Genomic DNA, 19,397 nt, shown 5'->3' on the forward strand with positions numbered 1-19,397 from the left:
TTGTGAGCTGTGGTCTCCATCACACAGTGAGATCCTTGTGCTGTGAGCTGTGGTCTCCATCAGTCTGTGGGATCCTTGTGCTGTGAGCTGTGGTCTCCATCACACAGTGAGATCCTTGTGCTGTGAGCTGTGGTCTCCATCACACAGTGTGAGATCCTTGTGCTGTGAGCTGTGGTCTCCATCAGTCTGTGGGATCCTTGTGCTGTGAGCTGTGGTCTCCATCAGTCTGTGGGATCCTTGTGCTGTGAGCTGTGGTCTCCATCACACAGTGAGATCCTTGTGCTGTGAGCTGTGGTCTCCATCAGTCTGTGGGATCCTTGTACTGTGAGCTGTGGTCTCCATCACACAGTGAGATCCTTGTGCTGTGAGCTGTGGTCTCCATCACACAGTGTGAGATCCTTGTGCTCTGAGCTGTGGTCTCCATCAGTCTGTGAGATCCTTGTGCTGTGAGCTGTGGTCTCCATCACACAGTCTGTGAGATCCTTGTGCTGTGAGCTGCGGTCTCCATCACATAGTGAGATTCCTGTGCTGTGATCTGTGGTCTGCATCACACAGTCTCTGAGATCCTTGTGCTGTGAGCTGTGGTCTCCATCACACAGTCTGTGAGATCCCTGTGCTGTGAGCTGTGGTCTCCATCACACAGTCAGTGAGATCCTTATGCTGTGAGCTGTGGTCTCCATCACTCAGTCTGTGAGATCCTTATTCTGTGAGCTGTGGTCTCCATCACAGTCTGTGAGATTCTTATGCTGTGAGCTGTGGTCTGAGATCCTTGTGCTGTGAGCTGTGGTCTCCATCACACAGTGAGATCCTCGTGCTGTGAGTTGTGTGGTCTCAGTCACACAGTCTGTGAGATCCTTGTACTGTGAGCTGTGGCCTCCGTCACTCAGTGAGATCCTTGAGTTGTGAGCTGTGGTCTCCATCACACAGTGAGATCCTTGTGCTGTGAGCTGTGGTCTCCGTCACGCAGTCTGTGAGATCTTTGTGCTGTGAGCTGTGGTCTCCGTCACTCAGTCTGTGAGATCCTTGTGCTGTGAGCTGTGGTCTCCACCCCGGCTACAGGTCTCTGTGAGATCGATTGTGGGCGGTGGCGTTTTGTTTTGCAGGAACAGTCTGCTTGTCGTTTCTGGGTGGCCTTGTGTGGCATAGCTGGTGTAGTGTCATCATGTCACTTCTGGTGTCACTGGTGTCCGGTTTCATCATGCCACTTCTAGTGTGACTGGTGTCATGTCATCATGACACTTATGCTGTCACTGGTGTCGTGTCATGACACTTCTGGTGTCACTGTGTCATGTCACCACGACACTTGGTGTCACTGGTGTCGTGTCACCATGACACGTCTGGTGTCGCTGGTGTCGTGTCATCATGTCACTTCTGGTGTCGTTGGTGTCGTGTCATGACACTTCTGGTGTCACTGTGTCATGTCATCATGGCCGTTTCTGGTGTCACTGTGTCATGTCATCATGGCCGTTTCTGGTGTCACTGTGTCATGTCATCATGCCACTTCTGGTGTCACTGGTGTCGTGTCATCATGACACTTCTTCTCTGACACCGATTCCACCACACCCTGTCTCCATACCACTGAGCTTCCTTTTCTCTCATCGCCTTGTCCTTCCCCCGCCCACCACCCTACGGTCGATCTTCTTCACGGTCTGCCCGTTTGTCTGTCCTCTTTAATGTAATCGTCCTTCAAGGTGGTTTCGCTTCTTCGTCATTCTCAGCACGCTGGGCCTTTGTCGTTCTTCCTCTTTCCCTTTCTTCTTCTTCTCCTTGTTCTTTGCTGAAATGATAGTCTCTGAAACCTGTTCTTCTCCCCTCTCCCTCCTCCTGCATAAATTACAATCCTCCTTGAGTCTGTTCTTCTGCCCCACCCCCACACCCTCCGTGCATAAATTATAATATATCTATTCTTCTCCCCCCCCCCCCCCCCCCCCCCCCAACCCCCTCGCACTCTCCCTCCCCTCCCCCCAACACTTTCACCACCGTCTTATCAGCGGTCGCTGGTTGTGACAATGTGGGCCGTGCGCACACTGACAAACAGTGTAGGAATGCAGAGTTGATGTCTTGGGAAGTTTGTGCGGGTTGTGGTGGAGTGGTTTGTACCGTGCAGGGTGTGTGAATTGTAGCCGGTCCCTAGCACTCGGCACTGCAGGCTGCAGGTCTGTCAGTACTGTGCCGCCGCTGTCAGAAGCGGGTGGTTGTGGTGTGCCGTGCTGATAACACGGCGGAAGGGATTATCCGGAAGTAGGGGGGGTGGGTTGGGTTGATCTATTATTTGTTACGTTTTGTACAGTAGTGGTTTGTGTGTGTGTGTGTGTGTGTGTGTGTGGAGGGGGGGTGGGGGTGACAGTGTAGCAGTGTCTCCCAAGTCGTTCGGGGTCACTTGTAACATTGGTGCTGGTTGTTGTCGCTGCTCTTGTTATCTCCCCTGTTATGTTTAGTGTCAGTGTCGATACAGCGCCGGTCTGTGCACTGCCCTTCACAGTTGTTCATTGTAAGTAGCGGCGATTGTTCTTTTTCGGTTGTACCTTATTTTGCTCCTTGCTTTGGCATCGGTCGAGGTCAGAGATGGGATGGCAAAGATGCACAAGGATAATCCTGAGTCAGTGTGTTGTCCGGAAGCACAGAGATAGCAGTGAGTCATGTTGACAGTGTGTTGTCAGCCCAAAGATAGTCCTGAGTCATGTTGACAGTGTGTTGTCAGCCCAAAGATAGTCCTGAGTCATGTTGACAGTGTGTTGTCAGCCCAAAGATAGTCCTGAGTCATGTTGACAGTGTGTTGTCAGCCCAAAGATAGTCCTGAGTCATGTTGACAGTTTGTTGTCAGCCCAAAGATAGTCCTGAGTCATGTTGACAGTGTGTTGTCTGCACAAAGATTGTCCTGTGTCATGTTGACAGTGTGTTGTCAGCACAAAGATAGTCCTGTGTCATGTTGACAGTGTGTTGTCTGCGCAAAGATAGCCCTGAGTCATGTTGACAGTGTGTTGTCTGCACAAAGATAGTCATGTGTCATGTTGACAGTGTGTTGTCTGCAGTACGATGGTCCTGATGACAGTGTGTTGTCTGCACAAAGATAGTCCCGAGGCATGTTGACAGAGTGTTGTCTGCACAAATATAGCCCTGTGTCATGTTGACAGTGTGTTGTCTGCAAAAATAAGCCGTGATTCATGTTGACAGTGTATTGTCTGCACAAAGATAGTCATGATGACAGTGTGTTGTCTGCACAAAGATAGTCATGATGACAGTGTGTTGTCTGCACAAAGATAGTCCTGAGTCATGTTGACAGTGTGTTGTCTGCACAAAGATAGGCATGATGACAGTGTGTTGTCTGCACAAAGATAGACCTGTATCATGTTGACAGTGTGTTGTCTGCACAAAGATAGCCCTGTGTCATGTTGACAGTGTGTTGTCTGCAAAAAGAAGCTGTGATTCATGTTGACAGTGTGTTGTCTGCACAAAGATAGACCTGCATCATGTTGACAGTGTGTTGTCTGCACAAAGATAACCCTGCGTCATGTTGACAATGTGTTGTCTGCACAAAGATAGTCATGATGACAGTGTGTTGTCTGCACAAAGATAGTCATGATGACAGTGTGTTGTCTGCACAAAGATAGTCATGATGACAGTGTGTTGTCTGCACAAAGATAGTCATGATGACAGTGTTTTGTCTGCACAAAGATAGTCATGATGACAGTGTGTTATGTTCACAAAAATAGACATGATGACAGTGTGTTGTCTGCACAAAGATAGTCATGATGACAGTGTGTTGTCTGCACAAAGATAGTCATGATGACAGTGTGTTGTCTGCACAAAGATAGTCATGATGACAGTGTGTTGTCTGCCCAAAGATAGTCATGATGACAGTGTCTTGTCTGCCCAAAGATAGTCATGATGACAGTGTGTTGTCCGCACAAAGATAGTCATGTTGACAGTGTGTTATGTTCACAAAAATAGACATGATGACAGTGTGTTGTCTGCACAAAGATAGTCATGATGACAGTGTGTTGTCCGCACAAAGATAGTCATGATGACAGTGTGTTATGTTCACAAAAATAGACATGATGACAGTGTGTTGTCTGCACAAAGATAGTCATGATGACAGTGTGTTGTCTGCCCAAAGATAGTCATGATGGCAGTGTGTTATGTTCACAAAAATAGACATGATGACAGTGTGTTGTCTGCACAAAGATAGTCATGATGACAGTGTGTTGTCTGCCCAAAGATAGTCATGATGACAGTGTGTTGTCTGCCCAAAGATAGTCATGATGACAGTGTCTTGTCTGCCCAAAGATAGTCATGATGACAGTGTGTTGTCTGCCCAAAGATAGTCATGATGACAGTGTGTTATGTTCACAAAAATAGACATGATGACAGTGTGTTGTCTGCCCAAAGATAGTCATGATGACAGTGTGTTGTCTGCCCAAAGATAGTCATGATGACAGTGTCTTGTCTGCCCAAAGATAGTCATGATGACAGTGTGTTGTCCGCACAAAGATAGTCATGATGACAGTGTGTTATGTTCACAAAAATAGACATGATGACAGTGTGTTGTCTGCACAAAGATAGTCATGATGACAGTGTGTTGTCTGCCCAAAGATAGTCATGATGACAGTGTGTTATGTTCACAAAAATAGACATGATGACAGTGTGTTGTCTGCCCAAAGATAGTCATGATGACAGTGTCTTGTCTGCCCAAAGATAGTCATGATGACAGTGTGTTGTCTGCCTAAAGATAGTCATGATGACAGTGTGTTATGTTCACAAAAATAGACATGATGACAGTGTGTTGTCTGCACAAAGATAGTCATGATGACAGTGTGTTGTCTGCCCAAAGATAGTCATGATGACAGTGTGTTGTCTGCCCAAAGATAGTCATGATGACAGTGTCTTGTCTGCCCAAAGATAGTCATGATGACAGTGTGTTGTCTGCACAAAGATAGTCATGATGACAGTGTGTTATGTTCACAAAAATAGACATGATGACAGTGTGTTGTCTGCACAAAGATAGTCATGATGACAGTGTGTTGTCTGCCCAAAGATAGTCATGATGACAGTGTGTTGTCTGCACAAAGATAGTCATGATGACAGTGTCTTGTCTGCCCAAAGATAGTCATGATGACAGTGTCTTGTCTGCACAAAAATAGTCCTGAGTCATGTGTACAGTGCTATGTCAGACTGACCTTCTACACAGAGCTAGATTATGAGATTTCAGCGTACGTTTGTTGGATCACGCAGCTTGGTAATGTAAAGTGGATTGAGATTAGGGTGATAGTTATTGGCCTAGTGATCAAAGGTGATATGTTTTGGTATAGGGCTGAGGTTGCAAGACCAGACAGGGCTGCAAGGACAGGGCACATTAGTGTGAACGCAGAGACTGGAACGGCAGGGAATCGGCTGGGAGAAATAATCGATCCTAGAATATACTGGGACTGGTGGAGAACATGGAAAGTTATTGATCAGAAAACATTTATTTTGTGCGCGCGTCAGCAACTCCTGAAGCAGTGATCGGCCATTGCTGCAGCAGACCAGTGAAACGCTAATCGATCGCCTTGGTTACCATACATCATCTGAAAGCATCGGTGAGCCAAGTCTTTTGACGATCAGTAACAGATCTATCCGTAAGGTTAAGGTGACCCCATCAGCCAGTCAGTCCGTCGGCCGTCACTTTCAAAGGTCGGTCATCAGACAGACAGTGTGATTTGTGAAGAGTGAGACGGGTCGGACATAGCCAGACACAAGTGTGATTTGTGAAGAGTGAGACGGGTCGGACATAGCCAGAAGCCGTGTGACTGTGAAGGTCACGTTGCCGACCTCAAGGACAGTCCCGCAGACCGAGGAGCATCATCAGAGCCATGGGGGAGCCTCTGAGGGCCAGCCACGAGCTGAACGGGGTGGGGTTGCAGGGGGCGGTGGATGGGGTCTCTCCCCTTTCACCCCCCTCACCCTTCCCTGCCAGCAAGAAAGGTGGGTTACAGTGGTGTGAGCAGGTTTCGTCATGTCCGGTGTTACGACGTCGGTAGTTCGGTGATTGGTCAGGTTATTATCAGCTGTCATTGTCAGGTATTAGCTGTCATTAGTCTTGTGGGTAATTATAACCGCCCGGCCCGCAATACACGCGTGTGCAGCTCCGTTATCATCGTTGGAAAGCTATACAGAATCTCTGTTGCTCTGTGTCTGTCTCTCTCTGTGTCTCTCTGTGCCTCTGTCTCTCTCTCAGGACTATCTGTGTCTCTCTGTGCCTCTGTCTCTCTCTCAGGACTATCAGAACACAGAACATTCCCAGGAACCGAAAAACCCATAATAAATGATAAACGCATGCTAGTGAAGAATAAAGAGAGGAAGAGGGAGACCCCGACGGACAGAGAGAGAGAGAGAGAGAGAGAGAGAGAGAAGTGAGGGAGGGAGAGAGGTAAAGAGGTTGTGTTTTCAGGCATCAGTCTTTTCTTTTTCTTTCTTTTTTCTTTTTTGTTGTGGAAAAATTCTGTTCTGTTGTAAACAGATCGATTTTGTTGCACGCATTTGGATCGATACAGATACGGGCCTCAGGGGGGTGCCTATTGTTGTCCGTGAAGAGTGGTCAGGACTGGGGAAAGGGAGTGGGGGTGAGCGGTGGTTGGAAGCTGTTGGCGTGTGGAGGGAGGGAGGGAGGGGTACAGACTGCACTGATGCTTGTCACGTGTTGAGATTCCTGCTGACAGAACGCTGTCAGCTTGCTTCCTTACCCCGATGATGGAGTGGGGCGTGTGTGTGTGTGTGTGTTTGGGGGGTGCTTGCGTGTGTGTGTGTGTGTGTGTTTGCGAGCGTGCATGTGTGTGCGTGCGTGCGTGCGTGTGTTGACTGTGTTCTTGTCTGTGTATGTGTCTGTGTGTGTCTGAGAGAGAGAGAGAGAGAGAGAGAGAGAGAAGGAATTTTTAACGAGGTAATAGCATGCAGATATGTTTTTTCACATCCAACTCTCAAGACAAAGGGGGAAATGAATAAATATATTGACAAAAATTGCACAGAATTGTTGAAGTACAGACGGGACATTTGGACACACACACACACACACACACACACACACACACACACACACACACACACACACACACACACACACACACACACACACTCTCTTTCTCTCTCTCTCTCTCTCTCTATATATATATATATATTTAGAGAGAGAGAGAGAGAGTGATACACACACACACACACACACATATATATATATATATATATATATATATATAGAGAGAGAGAGAGAGAGAGAGAGAGAGAGCGTTATATACATAACAGTGCATTTGTATACAACAGTAACACTTGAATGCAGGACAACAAAAAAACAAAAAAACAAACAAAAAAACAACAACAGAAAAACAAAAACAAGAACAAACAAACAAAAAACAAACACGTATACGCAAAGAGATATGTGTACTCATAAATGCAGCTACTTATGCAAACGGATTCAGTGATGCATATTATACATGCACGTTTGGTAAGCAGATTTTTCGATTGTATAAGAGAGAGAGAGAGAGAGAGAGAGAGAGAGAACTCGCGCATGAACTGTGACAGGTGTATGACTGTACAGGCATAGATTTAAGCACCTGTGCGTGCATGATTACAAGATTCAGAGCACACACAGAAATACACAGGTGTGTGACACACAACCAGTGAGTGTGTACTGGGGCAGCCGACAAATGAGTCAAGTTTTTTGGTGATGGAATGGTGAAATGTACACTGCTCTGGTCCCTGTGGAGACAGTAAAAGGTTGCCGTGTTTATGTATGTGTGTATAAATGTCTGCCAGGTGTGCGTGTTGGCGGCATCTGTTGCCGTGTGTGATAAACCAGTTACACCGTTTTTTATTCCCCTCCGTATTGGATACGTCAGTCATGCACGCAGCATGCATGTGTGCATGGTGAATATGTCTGTCTTCCTTTCCCCATCGCATTCACCTTTCCTGTCCCCCCTTTGCACTGGACTATCTTGTTCTTGTTCTCCTCCTCTTCCTCCCCTCCTCCTCTCCTCCTCCTCCCTCTTTGTCTTCCTTTTCCTCCTCCCCCTCCTCCTGCTTCCCCCTTATCTCTTCGAATCAGTCATTGGAGTGCCGTACAGCAGAACTGTTCACCAGATTCCTGCAGGTCTTTCAGTTGTGTGTCAAAGCGAACGTCTCTGAAAATTGTTTTTCTGTCTATTCTGTAAAATGGTCAGTCCATCGTGTCTTCTGTCTTTCCCCTCCTCATTCTCTGAACAGTTCCTTGGAGGATTGTTTTAGCATTGGATGTAGTTTCGTGGCCATACTCATATAATTAACACCCCCCCCCCCTTCCCAACACCACAGCATGACACAGACTGCACACAGCTGACTAGTAGAAGGACAGCAGACAGGAGGTGCACAGCTGTGTGCTGCGGTGTGTGTGTGCAGGAGGAGGGTGACACATGGTTATTATGATGTGAGGTGAGGTGGGGTGGTTGCAGTGTTGGGTGTTGTGAAGTGATGATCTGACTGACACTTTGTGCTGTGTGGCCAGGAACAGGCTGGACAAGGGTTACAACAGATCCACAGTGCCTTGGAGCTGCCCGTACCTCTGGTCAAACAGTGCACAGTGTCGTTTATTTCCTCATGTCTTCATTCAGTACACCTGTCTGTTTCATCCACAGTTCTTTTGCTCTCTGCGTATAAGTCAAATTACGAACGCAGACATTTTTTCCCCGGAATTTTTCGTTACCTTTTGTTTGTGAGTGGTTGAGGAGGGAGATACAGGAACTGTGCTGCCGATTGGTGTCAGTTCAAGGAAGCGAAGAAAACTAAACACAAAGGAGAAAAAACCTGTGGACCCCTCCCCTCCCGCTCCCTCCTTTGGTGCCGATAGCCGTGCAGTGAGAGCGGTCTGCAGAATGCTGGGAGAGGTTGACGATGACGTGGAGGTGTGTCACACCCCCCACACCACCAGCTTTGAGTCCCAGGCATCAGTGCCTGAAGACACGGACACCAGCTGCATGGAGGACCTAGGTCCACCCCACAACGGCCTGATTGATGGGAGTCCTGCCCTGCCCGGGGACAGAGAGCTTCTGTCTCGGGATTCCCTGCACTCTGTCGGCTCCGGTCAGTGCTGGGGACGAGTTCTCCTTTTTTGTACTGGACACTCCGTTTATAAGTGGACACTCTGTTTAGAATCGGACACTCCGTTTAGAAGTGGACACTCCGTTTAGAAGTGGACACTGCGTTTAGAAGGACACTCCGTTTGGAAGTGGACACTCCGTTTAGAAGTGGACACTGCGTTTAGAAGGACACTCCGTTTAGAAGGACATTCCGTTTAGAAGTGGACACTGCGTTTTGAAGGACACTGCATTTAGATGTGGACACTGCGTTTAGAAGGACACTGCATTTAGATGTGGACACTGCGTTTAGAAGTGGACACTGCGTTTAGAAGGACACTCCGTTTAGAAGTGGACACTGCGTTTAGGACACTCCGTTTAGAAGTGGACACTGCGTTTAGAAGGACACTCCGTTTAGAAGGACACTGCGTTTAGAAGGACACTCCGTTTAGAAGGACACTCCGTTTAGAAGTGGACACTGCGTTTAGAAGTGGACACTGCATTTAGATGTGGACAGTCCGTTTAAAACTTGACACTCCGTTTCGAAGTGGACACTCCGTTTAGAAGGACACCCCGTTTAGAAGTGAACACTGCGTTTAGAAGGACACTCCGTTTAGAAGTGAACACTGCGTTTAGAAGGACACTCCGTTTAGGACACTCTGTTTAGAAGGACACTCCGTTGAAAAGTGGACATTCGTTTAGAAATGGACACTACGTTTAGAAGGACACTCCGTTTAGAAGGGGACTCTCCGTTTAGAAGGACACTCCGTTTAGAAGGACACTGCGTTAAGAAGGACACTGCGTTTAGAAGGACACTGCGTTAAGAAGGACACTGCGTTTAGAAGGACACTCCGTTTAGAAATGGACACTGCCTTTAGAATTAGACACTCCATTTAGAAGTGGACACCGTTTAGAAGTGGACACTCCGTTTAGAAGTGGACACCGTTTAGAAGTGGACACTCCGTTTAGAAGTGGACACTGCTTTTAGAAGTGGACACTGCATTTAGATGTGGACAGTCCGTTTAAAACTTGACACTCCGTTTGGAAGTGGACACTGGACTCTCCGTTTAGAACTGGACACCGTTAAGAAATCGACACTGGATACTTCGTTTAAAATTAGACATTCATGGGCTTCACCACTCTCAGCCGTCTCTCTCTCTCTCTCTCTCTATATATATGTAAAAAGGTGTTTGAGTTGGTATATATGTATATATATATCCTGCCCTATGCTGGAACGTCTTTCATGACTGCCTTTGTTTGTGATGGGAGATGGGGGACAAGACAAGACAAGACAGACAAGACAAAGTCTTTATTATTGAGGGTAATTGATAAGCAAGTATCGTGCTTTTTTAAAAAATTTTAATTTTTAAAATTTTTTTTACATCCAGCCCTCGCCCTAAAGAAGGAATAAAGCTAAAGAGCGAAAATGAGCACAAACAAAATCAAAAAAATCTAAACACAATCAAAATACATTATTCCACCATTTACAGCCATTCCGGAAAACACACACACACACACACACACACTACTACAAGAACCCCCCCAAAAAAACAAACAAACAAACAAAACAACAACAAACAAAAAAACAAAAAAACAAAAACAAAAAAACAAGCAAACACACAAACAAACAAGAAAACCCCCAAAACAACAACCAAAAAAGAAACAAAACAACAACTTAAGACCCAACGGAGAAAACAACAGTCCTTCCGTCGCAAACACCATCCCACCAGGTCACACACACACACACACACACACACACACACAAATGCACTCACTCAAGAGAGAGTGAGAGGGAACCCACAAATTGTCGAAAGTAATGTTGGATTTCAGGTGACGTCAATTTTTGTGAATATGTACATTTTTAGATTTTGCTTCCAGTTGTGGTTAGTTATATTAAAAACAAAAAAACAAAAACAAAAAAACAAACAAACAAGCAAACACACAAACAAACAAGAAAAAGCCCCAAAACAACAACCAAAAAACAAACAAACAAACAAACAAACAAAACGACAACAACTTAGACCCAACGGAGAAAACGAACAGTCCTTCCGTCGCAACCAAACACCATCCCACCAGGTCACACACACACACACACACACACACACACACATGCACTCACTCAAGAGAGTGAGAGGGAACCCACAAATTGTCGAAAGCAATGTTGGATTTCAGGTGACGTCAATTTTTGTGAATATGTACATTTTTAGATTTTGCTTCCAGTTGTTGTGGTTAGTTATATTAAAAAAAGAAAAAAGAAAAGAAAAAAAAGATGGTAAATTGTTCCAATACGTACCCCGCTGTATGTGAGACTGGATTTAAGAAGATCAGGATTTAGACGAGGTATATATGCGACTTATGTTCATATCGTGTTATTTACTAGGAAGTTATTTATAATTGAAGGAGGTGCGTAGCTGCTTGCTATTTTGTGCATAAAAAAACAGCCTTATTATATTCTAGTTTTAGCTCCAGTGGGAGGATAATCAAGTGACCTACAATTATTAGGAGTTAATGAACATGACTTGAATAAAACTAATTTCAAAGCACGTTTGTATCATCTAACAAGAGGTTTTAGAGTATTTGCGCTAGCAGAATCCCACAACGAAGAAGCATAATCTATTATTGACTGTGTGGGGAATTGGAGAGAGAGAGAGAGAGAGAGAGAGAGAGAGAGAGAGCATTAGCATCCTTTCACAAGTGCCTGATTATGAAACATGCACACATGTACAGGCATACTATTTACTCGGTTTCTCCGTATCATTTCCCCCCCCTTCTATATCATTATCTTTCTGATTCTCTCTCGCTCTTTCAGATACAGATACTCATACACATACGTACACGCACTCATACGTATGCATGGAAACACGCACGAACATGCATGTGGCAAATACTGCGGAATAAACATGTAAAGAACGCAGACCTCCACTAAGGGATGGGGCCTCTTCTGTTCTGTGGGTGAAAACTCGTTTCCATGGGTCAGTGTTACGGATGGTGATATGTTTGCACATACCCCATTGTTACGATGTGGACATGTCTGTACAGACCTCAGTGTTACGATGTGGACATGTCTGTACAGACCTCAGTGTTACGATGTGGACATGTCTGTACAGACCTCAGTGTTACGATGTGGACATGTCTGTACAGACCTCAGTGTTACGATGTGGACATTGTATCAGCACACTGAACCAGTGGTGGTTGTCAATAATTGTCTACGGCTTCCACCTGAACACAATGCATGTTTCATACTGTGTGCTCTGCCTAAAATGCTGTTTATTGTGTGTGTGTGTGTGTGTGTGTGTGTGTGTGTGTGTGTGCGCGCGCGCCACACTGTGTTAACGGCTGTCCATGGTGTGTGTTTCACACTGTTTTAACGTATGTGCTGTCCCCTGAGCGGGATGACGTGGTGTGTTCACACTGTGTGATAAACACTGTGTGATGTGTGCTAAGGGCTATCTGTGGTGTCCATGGTGTGTGTTAACACTATGTGATAAAGGCTATCTATGGTGTGTTAATACTAATACTGTGTGATATGTGATAAACACTGTGATGTGTGATAAACACCGTCCATGGTGTGTGATAAAGGTTATCCATGGTGTGTTAATACTGTGTGGTGTGTGAAAAACACTGTCTGTGATGTGTGATAAACACTGTGATGTGTGATAAACACCGTCCATGGTGTGTGATAAAGGTTATCCATGGTGTGTTAATACTGTGTGATGTGTGATAAACACTGTGATGTGTGATAAACACTGTGATGTGTGATAAACACTGTGATGTGTGATAAACACCGTTCATGGTGTGTGATAAAGGTTATCCATGGTGTGTTAATGCTGTGTGATGTGTGATAAACACTGTGATGTGTGATAAACACTGTGATGTGTGATAAACACTGTGATGTGTGATAAACACTGTGATGTGTGATAAACACCGTCCATGGTGTGTGATAAAGGTTATCCATGGTGTGTTAATGCTGTGTGATGTGTGATAAACACTGTGATGTGCGTTTCACACTGCATGATGTGCGATATCTGTATTGTCCATGGTGTGTGTGTGTGTGACAGACGGGCTGCTGTCCCAAGAGCGGGATGACGTGGTGGCCCGGGTGTCCTACCTGGAGACCAAGGTCAGTGTCCAGGAGGATGAGATCGTCTGTCTCAAGAGTGCCCTGGCTGATGTCATCCGCCGTCTGGGGGCCGTGGAGTCAGGTGGGTCAGGGGTCAGGGTCATCAGCTGCCTTCTGTCATGTTGTTGTCAAGGTTGCTGCTGGGTTACGTTCTGTACTTTAGTAAATGTTACTTTAGTCAGTGGGAAGGTGTGTGTGGTGTATCTTGTCTTGTCTTGTCTATAATCCTGTGGTAATCCCTATACACGGCAACAATCCACAATAGGGGGTTGCGCTCTAGATGACTGATGCCTGTGTGCGACCGTTAAGCCCCCTAGTCCAGCCAGGGGAACCTGGGCCACACACAGTATCAGTAAAAAAAACAAAAAACAAAAAAAAACAACAACAAAAAACAAAAACAAACAAACAACCAACCAACCAACCAACCAAATAAACAAACAAAAAAACCTACAAAAAAAACCCCTTGTCCTGTAGCTAAACTGAGCCTGAGGTTGGCAGCCAGGCCTCAGTCCTGGTCTTGAATGACTGAGGGGAAATGGCTGTGTGTGTGTGTTAGTGTGTGCGTGTCACTGTGTGTGTGTGTGTGTGTGTGTGTGTGTGTGTGAAGAGAGACGAATGAAATTATGGCATCCATGACACTAGAGGTTAATATGTGTGTGTGTATGTGTGTGTGTGTGTGTGTGTGTGTGTGTGAAGAGAGGCGACTGAAGTCTTGGCCACCATGAGAGATTAATGGGTTTACTCCCGCTCTCACTTCTTATTTCTCTGTCTTCTCTGATGTCTGCCCTCCCCACTCACACACCCTCTCTCCCTCCCTTCCCCTCCCACTTCATCCACCTCGAATGTGTGTGTTGGTCGCCATTCCCTCTGCCGCTACCCTCAGCAGTTCACTCAGTTTGTCATTCTAAAGGAACTTGTTTCTTAGAATGTAAAGCACCTCACTGTCACGTTGGAGCTGATCTGTACATCGCTTTTTTTGTGTCAGTAAACGCGTCAGCTGATTCTCTTTTTAGACCTGATACAGTGTTATTGTGTGTCATATGTTGTGTGTAGAATGTTGTATGTTGTTTGTTACGTATTGTATGTTGCGTGTTGTATGGAGCGTGTTGTATGTTGTGGGTTGCGTGTTGTGGGTTGTATGTTGTGTGGTGCGTGTTGTATGTTGTATGGTGTGTGTTGTGGGTAGTGTGTTATATGTTGCGTGTCGTATGGAGCGTGTTGTATGTTGCGGGTTGTGGGTAGTGTGTTGTATGTTGCGTGCTGTATGTTGTATGTTGCGTGCTGTATGTTGTATGTTGCGTGTTGTATGTTGTATGGTGCGTGTTGTATGTTGTGTGTCACGTGTTGTGGGTTGCGTGTTGTATGTTGCATGGTGTGTGTTGCGTGTTGTACGTTGTATAGTGCGTGTTGTAAGTTGTGCGTCACGTGTTGTGGGTTGCGTGTTGCGTGTTGTGTGTTGCATGCTGTGTGTTGTATGCTGTACACTGTATGCTGTCCGTCGCCTGTCCCCCAGCCTCCCAGACGATGCACAGCTTCCTGCCGTCCAAGCCCACCCCCCGCCGCTCCACCATGCCCACGCACCGCCGCAGCACGGCCCTGGACAACATCAACATGGCGGGGTCTTCCTCCCGCAGTGGGGCCTCCCACGCCTCCCTCAGGTCACCCAGATCAGCCACCAGCTCACACTCGGCCTCCTCGGCCTCCTCACACCAACAGCTGTCACAGACCAAGTGGGTGGCCGTGTTGGAAAGGGGTGTGGTGGGGAGGGGTGGAGGGGGGGTGGGGGGTAGAATGTGTAGTGCTTAGAGTGTTGTGTAATGGTTGGTGTTGCGTGCGTATCTTTCTTTTTTTGTCTGTGCTGGTGTGTTTTGGTTTGTTGCTGTTGTGAGGGGGTGGAGTTTAGAACGTATAGTGTTTAGATAGTTAATTAATGGTAGGTGCCTCTCTCCTTTTTTGTTTGTTTTGTTTTGGTTGTTGTCCGTGGTGGTGTGTTTTTGTTGTTGTTGTTGTTGTTTGTGAATGTGTGACCGGTCAGGGTAGTGTTTGTTGTCTTGGTTATTGTTGTCATTGTTGTTTGTTGTTGTGGGAGGTGGGATGTTCTGTGCTTGTTTTTGTTTTTTTTCTGTTGTACAATGTGTTGTCGTCAATCATGTATAATAGTCTTTCGTCAGACACTATGACCTCCAGAACAGCAGAGTAGGCAACTGCTGTCCCGATTATCTGGGCTAGAGTTTGATGATAGTGGAGAGTGTCTTGCCCAAGTTACATCCCCACTCTCTCAGCCAAGAGGGTTTTAGGACAGTCGGTGTTGGGATGGTTCTTAAGACCAACTAGCCCCCAAGGCTGCAGCACTAAGAGTCCGTGCAATAGTAACACTAAAGAGTCAAAGTCTGTGGTCAGAGTTGGAGGTCATGTAGGGTCAGAGTTGGAGTTCGTCTAGGGTTAAAGTTGGAGGTCATCTGGAGTCAAAAGTTGGAGGTCATTTGGGGTCAAAAGTTGGAGGTCATCAGGGGTCAAAAGTTGGATGTCACTCACTATATGGCATTATTTGTTACGACCAGAACTTAAATGCTTGCAAATGGCAAGGTTAGAGGTGAAAGGTCAACGACACGATGTCTTGTGATTCAGAAAGCCTTACAGCAGCATCCTTTCTTTCTGTGGTATACACCCTGTGTGGGTGACGTGGTCGTGTGGTGCAGGCCTTGTCTGTTTGGTTGGTTGTTAGTGTTGTTGCTGTGTGTTTGGTTTGTCCCCTGCTGAACGTAGGGAGACATAGAAGGCAGAAAGTTGAAGTATGTAGGGTGCATTGTGTTAGTCTCTTTGTGCTCATGTGGCATGTGGTTTGGAGTAGGAATTTGTTGGCTTTTTTTTTTTTTTTTTTTTTTTTGAGGTTGTTTCTTTTGGAATGTCTTTTGTTTGTGCAGTGTATGTTATTTATGTAGATATGTCTCTTCCTTGTGCACTATTTATTTATCTTTGATTTTACATTTTTATGTAAATAAAATGCCTGTTACTATTTATCTTTTTTTTTTTTTTTAAGTTATTGTTTACATGATGCCTGATTGTTCTGTAGGAGTTAGTGTGTGAGATGCATATGGTGTGTTATGTTTGCCAGTTTTGGTAGAAGTTTTTCCCCCCATCTGTCTGTCTGCCTGTCTTTTCTCCTCTCTGTCTCATTGTGCATGTGTCTTGTCCTTCCTGTCAACAGTGAAGCAGTGCATTGGTGGATGGTGAATTAACTGTGTTGTGCAGTGTTTTGCAGTTACTGAATGATGATGGCTGGAGTGTGGTGTGATCCTCTGGTTTAGTGTAGACTCCCTGGAGATGTTTTTTTTTTCTCTCCTGTGTTCATTTTTAGGCCATACTTGAAAAGGGAATATTTTGACTGCATCTTGTTTTCAATCCATTTGCTTTTCTCATCAGGGGAATTATTTGGTTTGTATCCTTTTGTAATTGTTGTTGTTTTTAAGTTCAGAGGAGGAGGGGTTAGAATTGTTAGATGTCTTGCAGATTGAACGAAAAGGACGTTCTTGTTTTTCTGGTTCATTTTATGTATGTCATGAAGTTGAATTGTCTTTTATTATGTTTCAGATGATTGTAGCTAATGTTATTGTCAGTGATAGTTTGTTAATATTGTAGTTTTCCCCTCATCACAGTGTTCATGTTCATTGTTGTGATTGGGTTCTTCCACATCACAAAACTTCCTTTCAACTGTTTTGATTTTGATTATGATAATTTGTATTGTTGTTAGTGTGTCTGGTAGTATTGTGTCGAGATGATAATGGCAACAGTCATTATTTTCTTGTTGTTGATCTTGTTCAAAGTGTTGTTATTATCTTCATTGTTGTCGCCTATACTGTTTGTTGTTATGGTTATTATTTCATTGCTGTTGTCATCTGTACTTATTATTATTTTCATCGCTGTTGTTATCTATACTGTTGTTGTTATCATGTTCATTGTTGACATCCATCCTGATATTGTTGTTATTATTTCCAGTGTTGTCGCTTTTCATCTCCCTCCCCAATCTCGACCTCTCTGTCAGTTTCCTCATCCCTTCTTCTGCTCCCTCCCCCCCCCCACCAAACCCCCACCTCTTTTCCCCTACCCCTCACCCAGTAGCTCTCACCCTCACCCTGCCCACCCTCCCTGTGAGGTGAAGGGGGCGTGTGCCAGTGGGGAGGGGGTGTGGGGGTGGGATGGGTGATGGTGGTGGTGAGGTGAGCACAGTGCTTCTGCTGGTCCCTCCAGCCATCCTCTGGGCCTCCCTGCTCCTCTTGTACCCTGTAGGCACCGCCCTTGGTGGTGGTGGTGGTGGTGGTGGTGAAAGTTAGCTGACCTTGGTGTGTGTGTGTGTGTGTGTGTGTGTGTGTGTGTGTGTGCGCGTGTGTGTGCACATGCGTGCCTGTTCTTGCAGGTCGCTGCCAGAGCGTCGGGGACGCTTGTTTCGGTGTGTGTGTGCCTCCTCCTCCTCCTCCTCCTCCTCCTCCTCCCATCCTCTGTTTCCTTCCTCCTCTTCCTGGGTTTATCTTGCAAGTTGCATGACCGGGTGGGCAGCACAAGTGTCTGTGAAGTCCAATGATCTTGTCTCGGTAATGTAGTGGCAGTACAAGGGATGTCCACAATGACCAATATGTGGTGATGGCACATTGAACAGAAACTATTCAGAAGGGGCAGAATGAAAAATGATTCTGTCCCTCAGGGACTTTCTCCACCAGTGTTGACGGAGCTGACAGACATTGACACTTATGCTGCCTACCTCCCCTCGGCATGCCTGTTCTGAGGGTGCATGTGTCTGTGTTCCATGGCTGCCTGTCTGTGGTGTGTGTACAGCTCTGTGTGGAGTGTACAGCTCTGTGTGGGGTGTGTACAGCTCTGTGTGGGGTGTGTACAGCTCTGTGTGGGGTGTGTACAACTCTGTGTGGGGTGTGTACAGCTCTGGAGTGTACAGCTCTGTGTGGGGTGTGTACATCTCTGGAGTGTACAGCTCTGTGGAGTGTACAGCTCTTTGTGGGGTGTGTACAGCTCTGGAGTGTACAGCTCTGTGTGGAGTGTACAGCTCTGTGGGGTGTGTACAGCTCTGTGTGGAGTGTGTACAGCTCTGTGTGTTGAGTGTACAGCTCTGTGTGGAATGTGTACAGCTCTGTCTGGGGTGTACACCTCTGTGTGGAGTGTACAGCTCTGTGTGGGGTGTGTACACCTCTGTGATGAGTGTACAGCTGTGTTGAGTGTAAAGCTCTATGTGGGGTGTACACCTCTGTGGAGTATACAGCTCTGGGGTGTGTACACCTCTGTGTTGAGTGTACAGCTGTGTTGAGTGTACAGCTCTGTGTAGGGTGTGTACAGCTCTGTGGAGTGTGTACAGCTCTGTGTGGAGTGTACAGCTCTGTTTGGAGGGTGTACAGCTCTGTGTGGAGTGTACAGTTGTGTGGAGTGTACAGCTCTGTGTGGGGTGTGTAAAGTTCTGTGGGGTGTGTACAGCTCTGTGTAGGGTGTGTACAGCTCTGTGTGGAATGTGTACAGCTCTGTGTGGAGTGTACAGCTCTGTGTGGGGTGTGTACAGCTCTGTTGAGTGTGTACAGCTCTGTGTGGAGTGTACAGCTCTGTGCGGGTGTGGAGTGTACAGCTCTGTGCGGGGTGTGTACAGCTCTGCGTGGAGTTTACATTTCTCTGCTGTGTACATTTCTCTGCTGAGCGTACAGTTGTTCATGTGCTGGAGAGTTGTGTGCATTATTCCATACAGTCATCCTGTTTGTGCATCATGTGCCTTGGGCTCCATTTCCCCTTTGCATGTGGGGCTGGTTTGTTAGTTACCTTTGTTCGTTCAACAGTGCATGTGTTGTGTTGTTGGTTTCTGTTCTGTTTTCTTCTTCAGTGAATATCATTGAAACACACACACACACACACACACACACACACACACACACACACACACACACTTAGACACTCCCACCCCGCACCTCCGCCCCCCCCTCCCCCACCCCACACAGCCTCACCATTTGCCCAAGACCCCTCCCTCCATCCCTCCTCCCTTTCCCCACAGTGCAGCCATCGACCTCCACACTCGAAGCAAACTGGCTGGACAAGACAGGACAGGACAGGACTGTCAATGTCTGTGATCAGCTTACCCCCTCCATCCCCTCAACGCCCCACCCCCTTCCAGCCCCTCAGACACCAGGGCCATCCGCAGTGGGAAGGAAGGGAGG

At 46.4% G+C, this 19,397-nt stretch overlaps 1 protein-coding gene across 13 annotated transcripts in view; it reads left to right on the plus strand.

Annotated features, from left to right (window-relative positions):
• Nucleotides 1-19,397, plus strand: part of LOC143281160 (echinoderm microtubule-associated protein-like 2) — a 128,086-nt gene that overhangs the window by 44,017 nt on the left and 64,672 nt on the right. For 4 of the 13 annotated variants that reach the window (XM_076586167.1, XM_076586171.1, XM_076586170.1 and 1 more), the window contains exons 1-4: nucleotides 8,859-9,081; nucleotides 13,133-13,276; nucleotides 14,708-14,924; nucleotides 17,609-17,641. In XM_076586167.1, coding sequence (XP_076442282.1) covers nucleotides 8,874-9,081; nucleotides 13,133-13,276; nucleotides 14,708-14,924; nucleotides 17,609-17,641 — 602 coding nt within the window. In that variant the 5' untranslated portion in view covers nucleotides 8,859-8,873. Of the gene's footprint in view, nucleotides 1-2,369; nucleotides 2,492-2,616; nucleotides 2,633-5,309; nucleotides 5,962-8,858; nucleotides 9,082-13,132; nucleotides 13,277-14,707; nucleotides 14,925-17,608; nucleotides 17,642-19,397 lie in introns of those variants that run through there. The other 9 variants (XM_076586180.1, XM_076586179.1, XM_076586173.1 and 6 more) reach the window with 5 other exon arrangements.

This window comes from Babylonia areolata, chromosome 4 (genome assembly GCF_041734735.1).
Source record: "Babylonia areolata isolate BAREFJ2019XMU chromosome 4, ASM4173473v1, whole genome shotgun sequence".
Classification (NCBI taxonomy): Eukaryota; Metazoa; Mollusca; class Gastropoda; order Neogastropoda; family Buccinidae; genus Babylonia; species Babylonia areolata.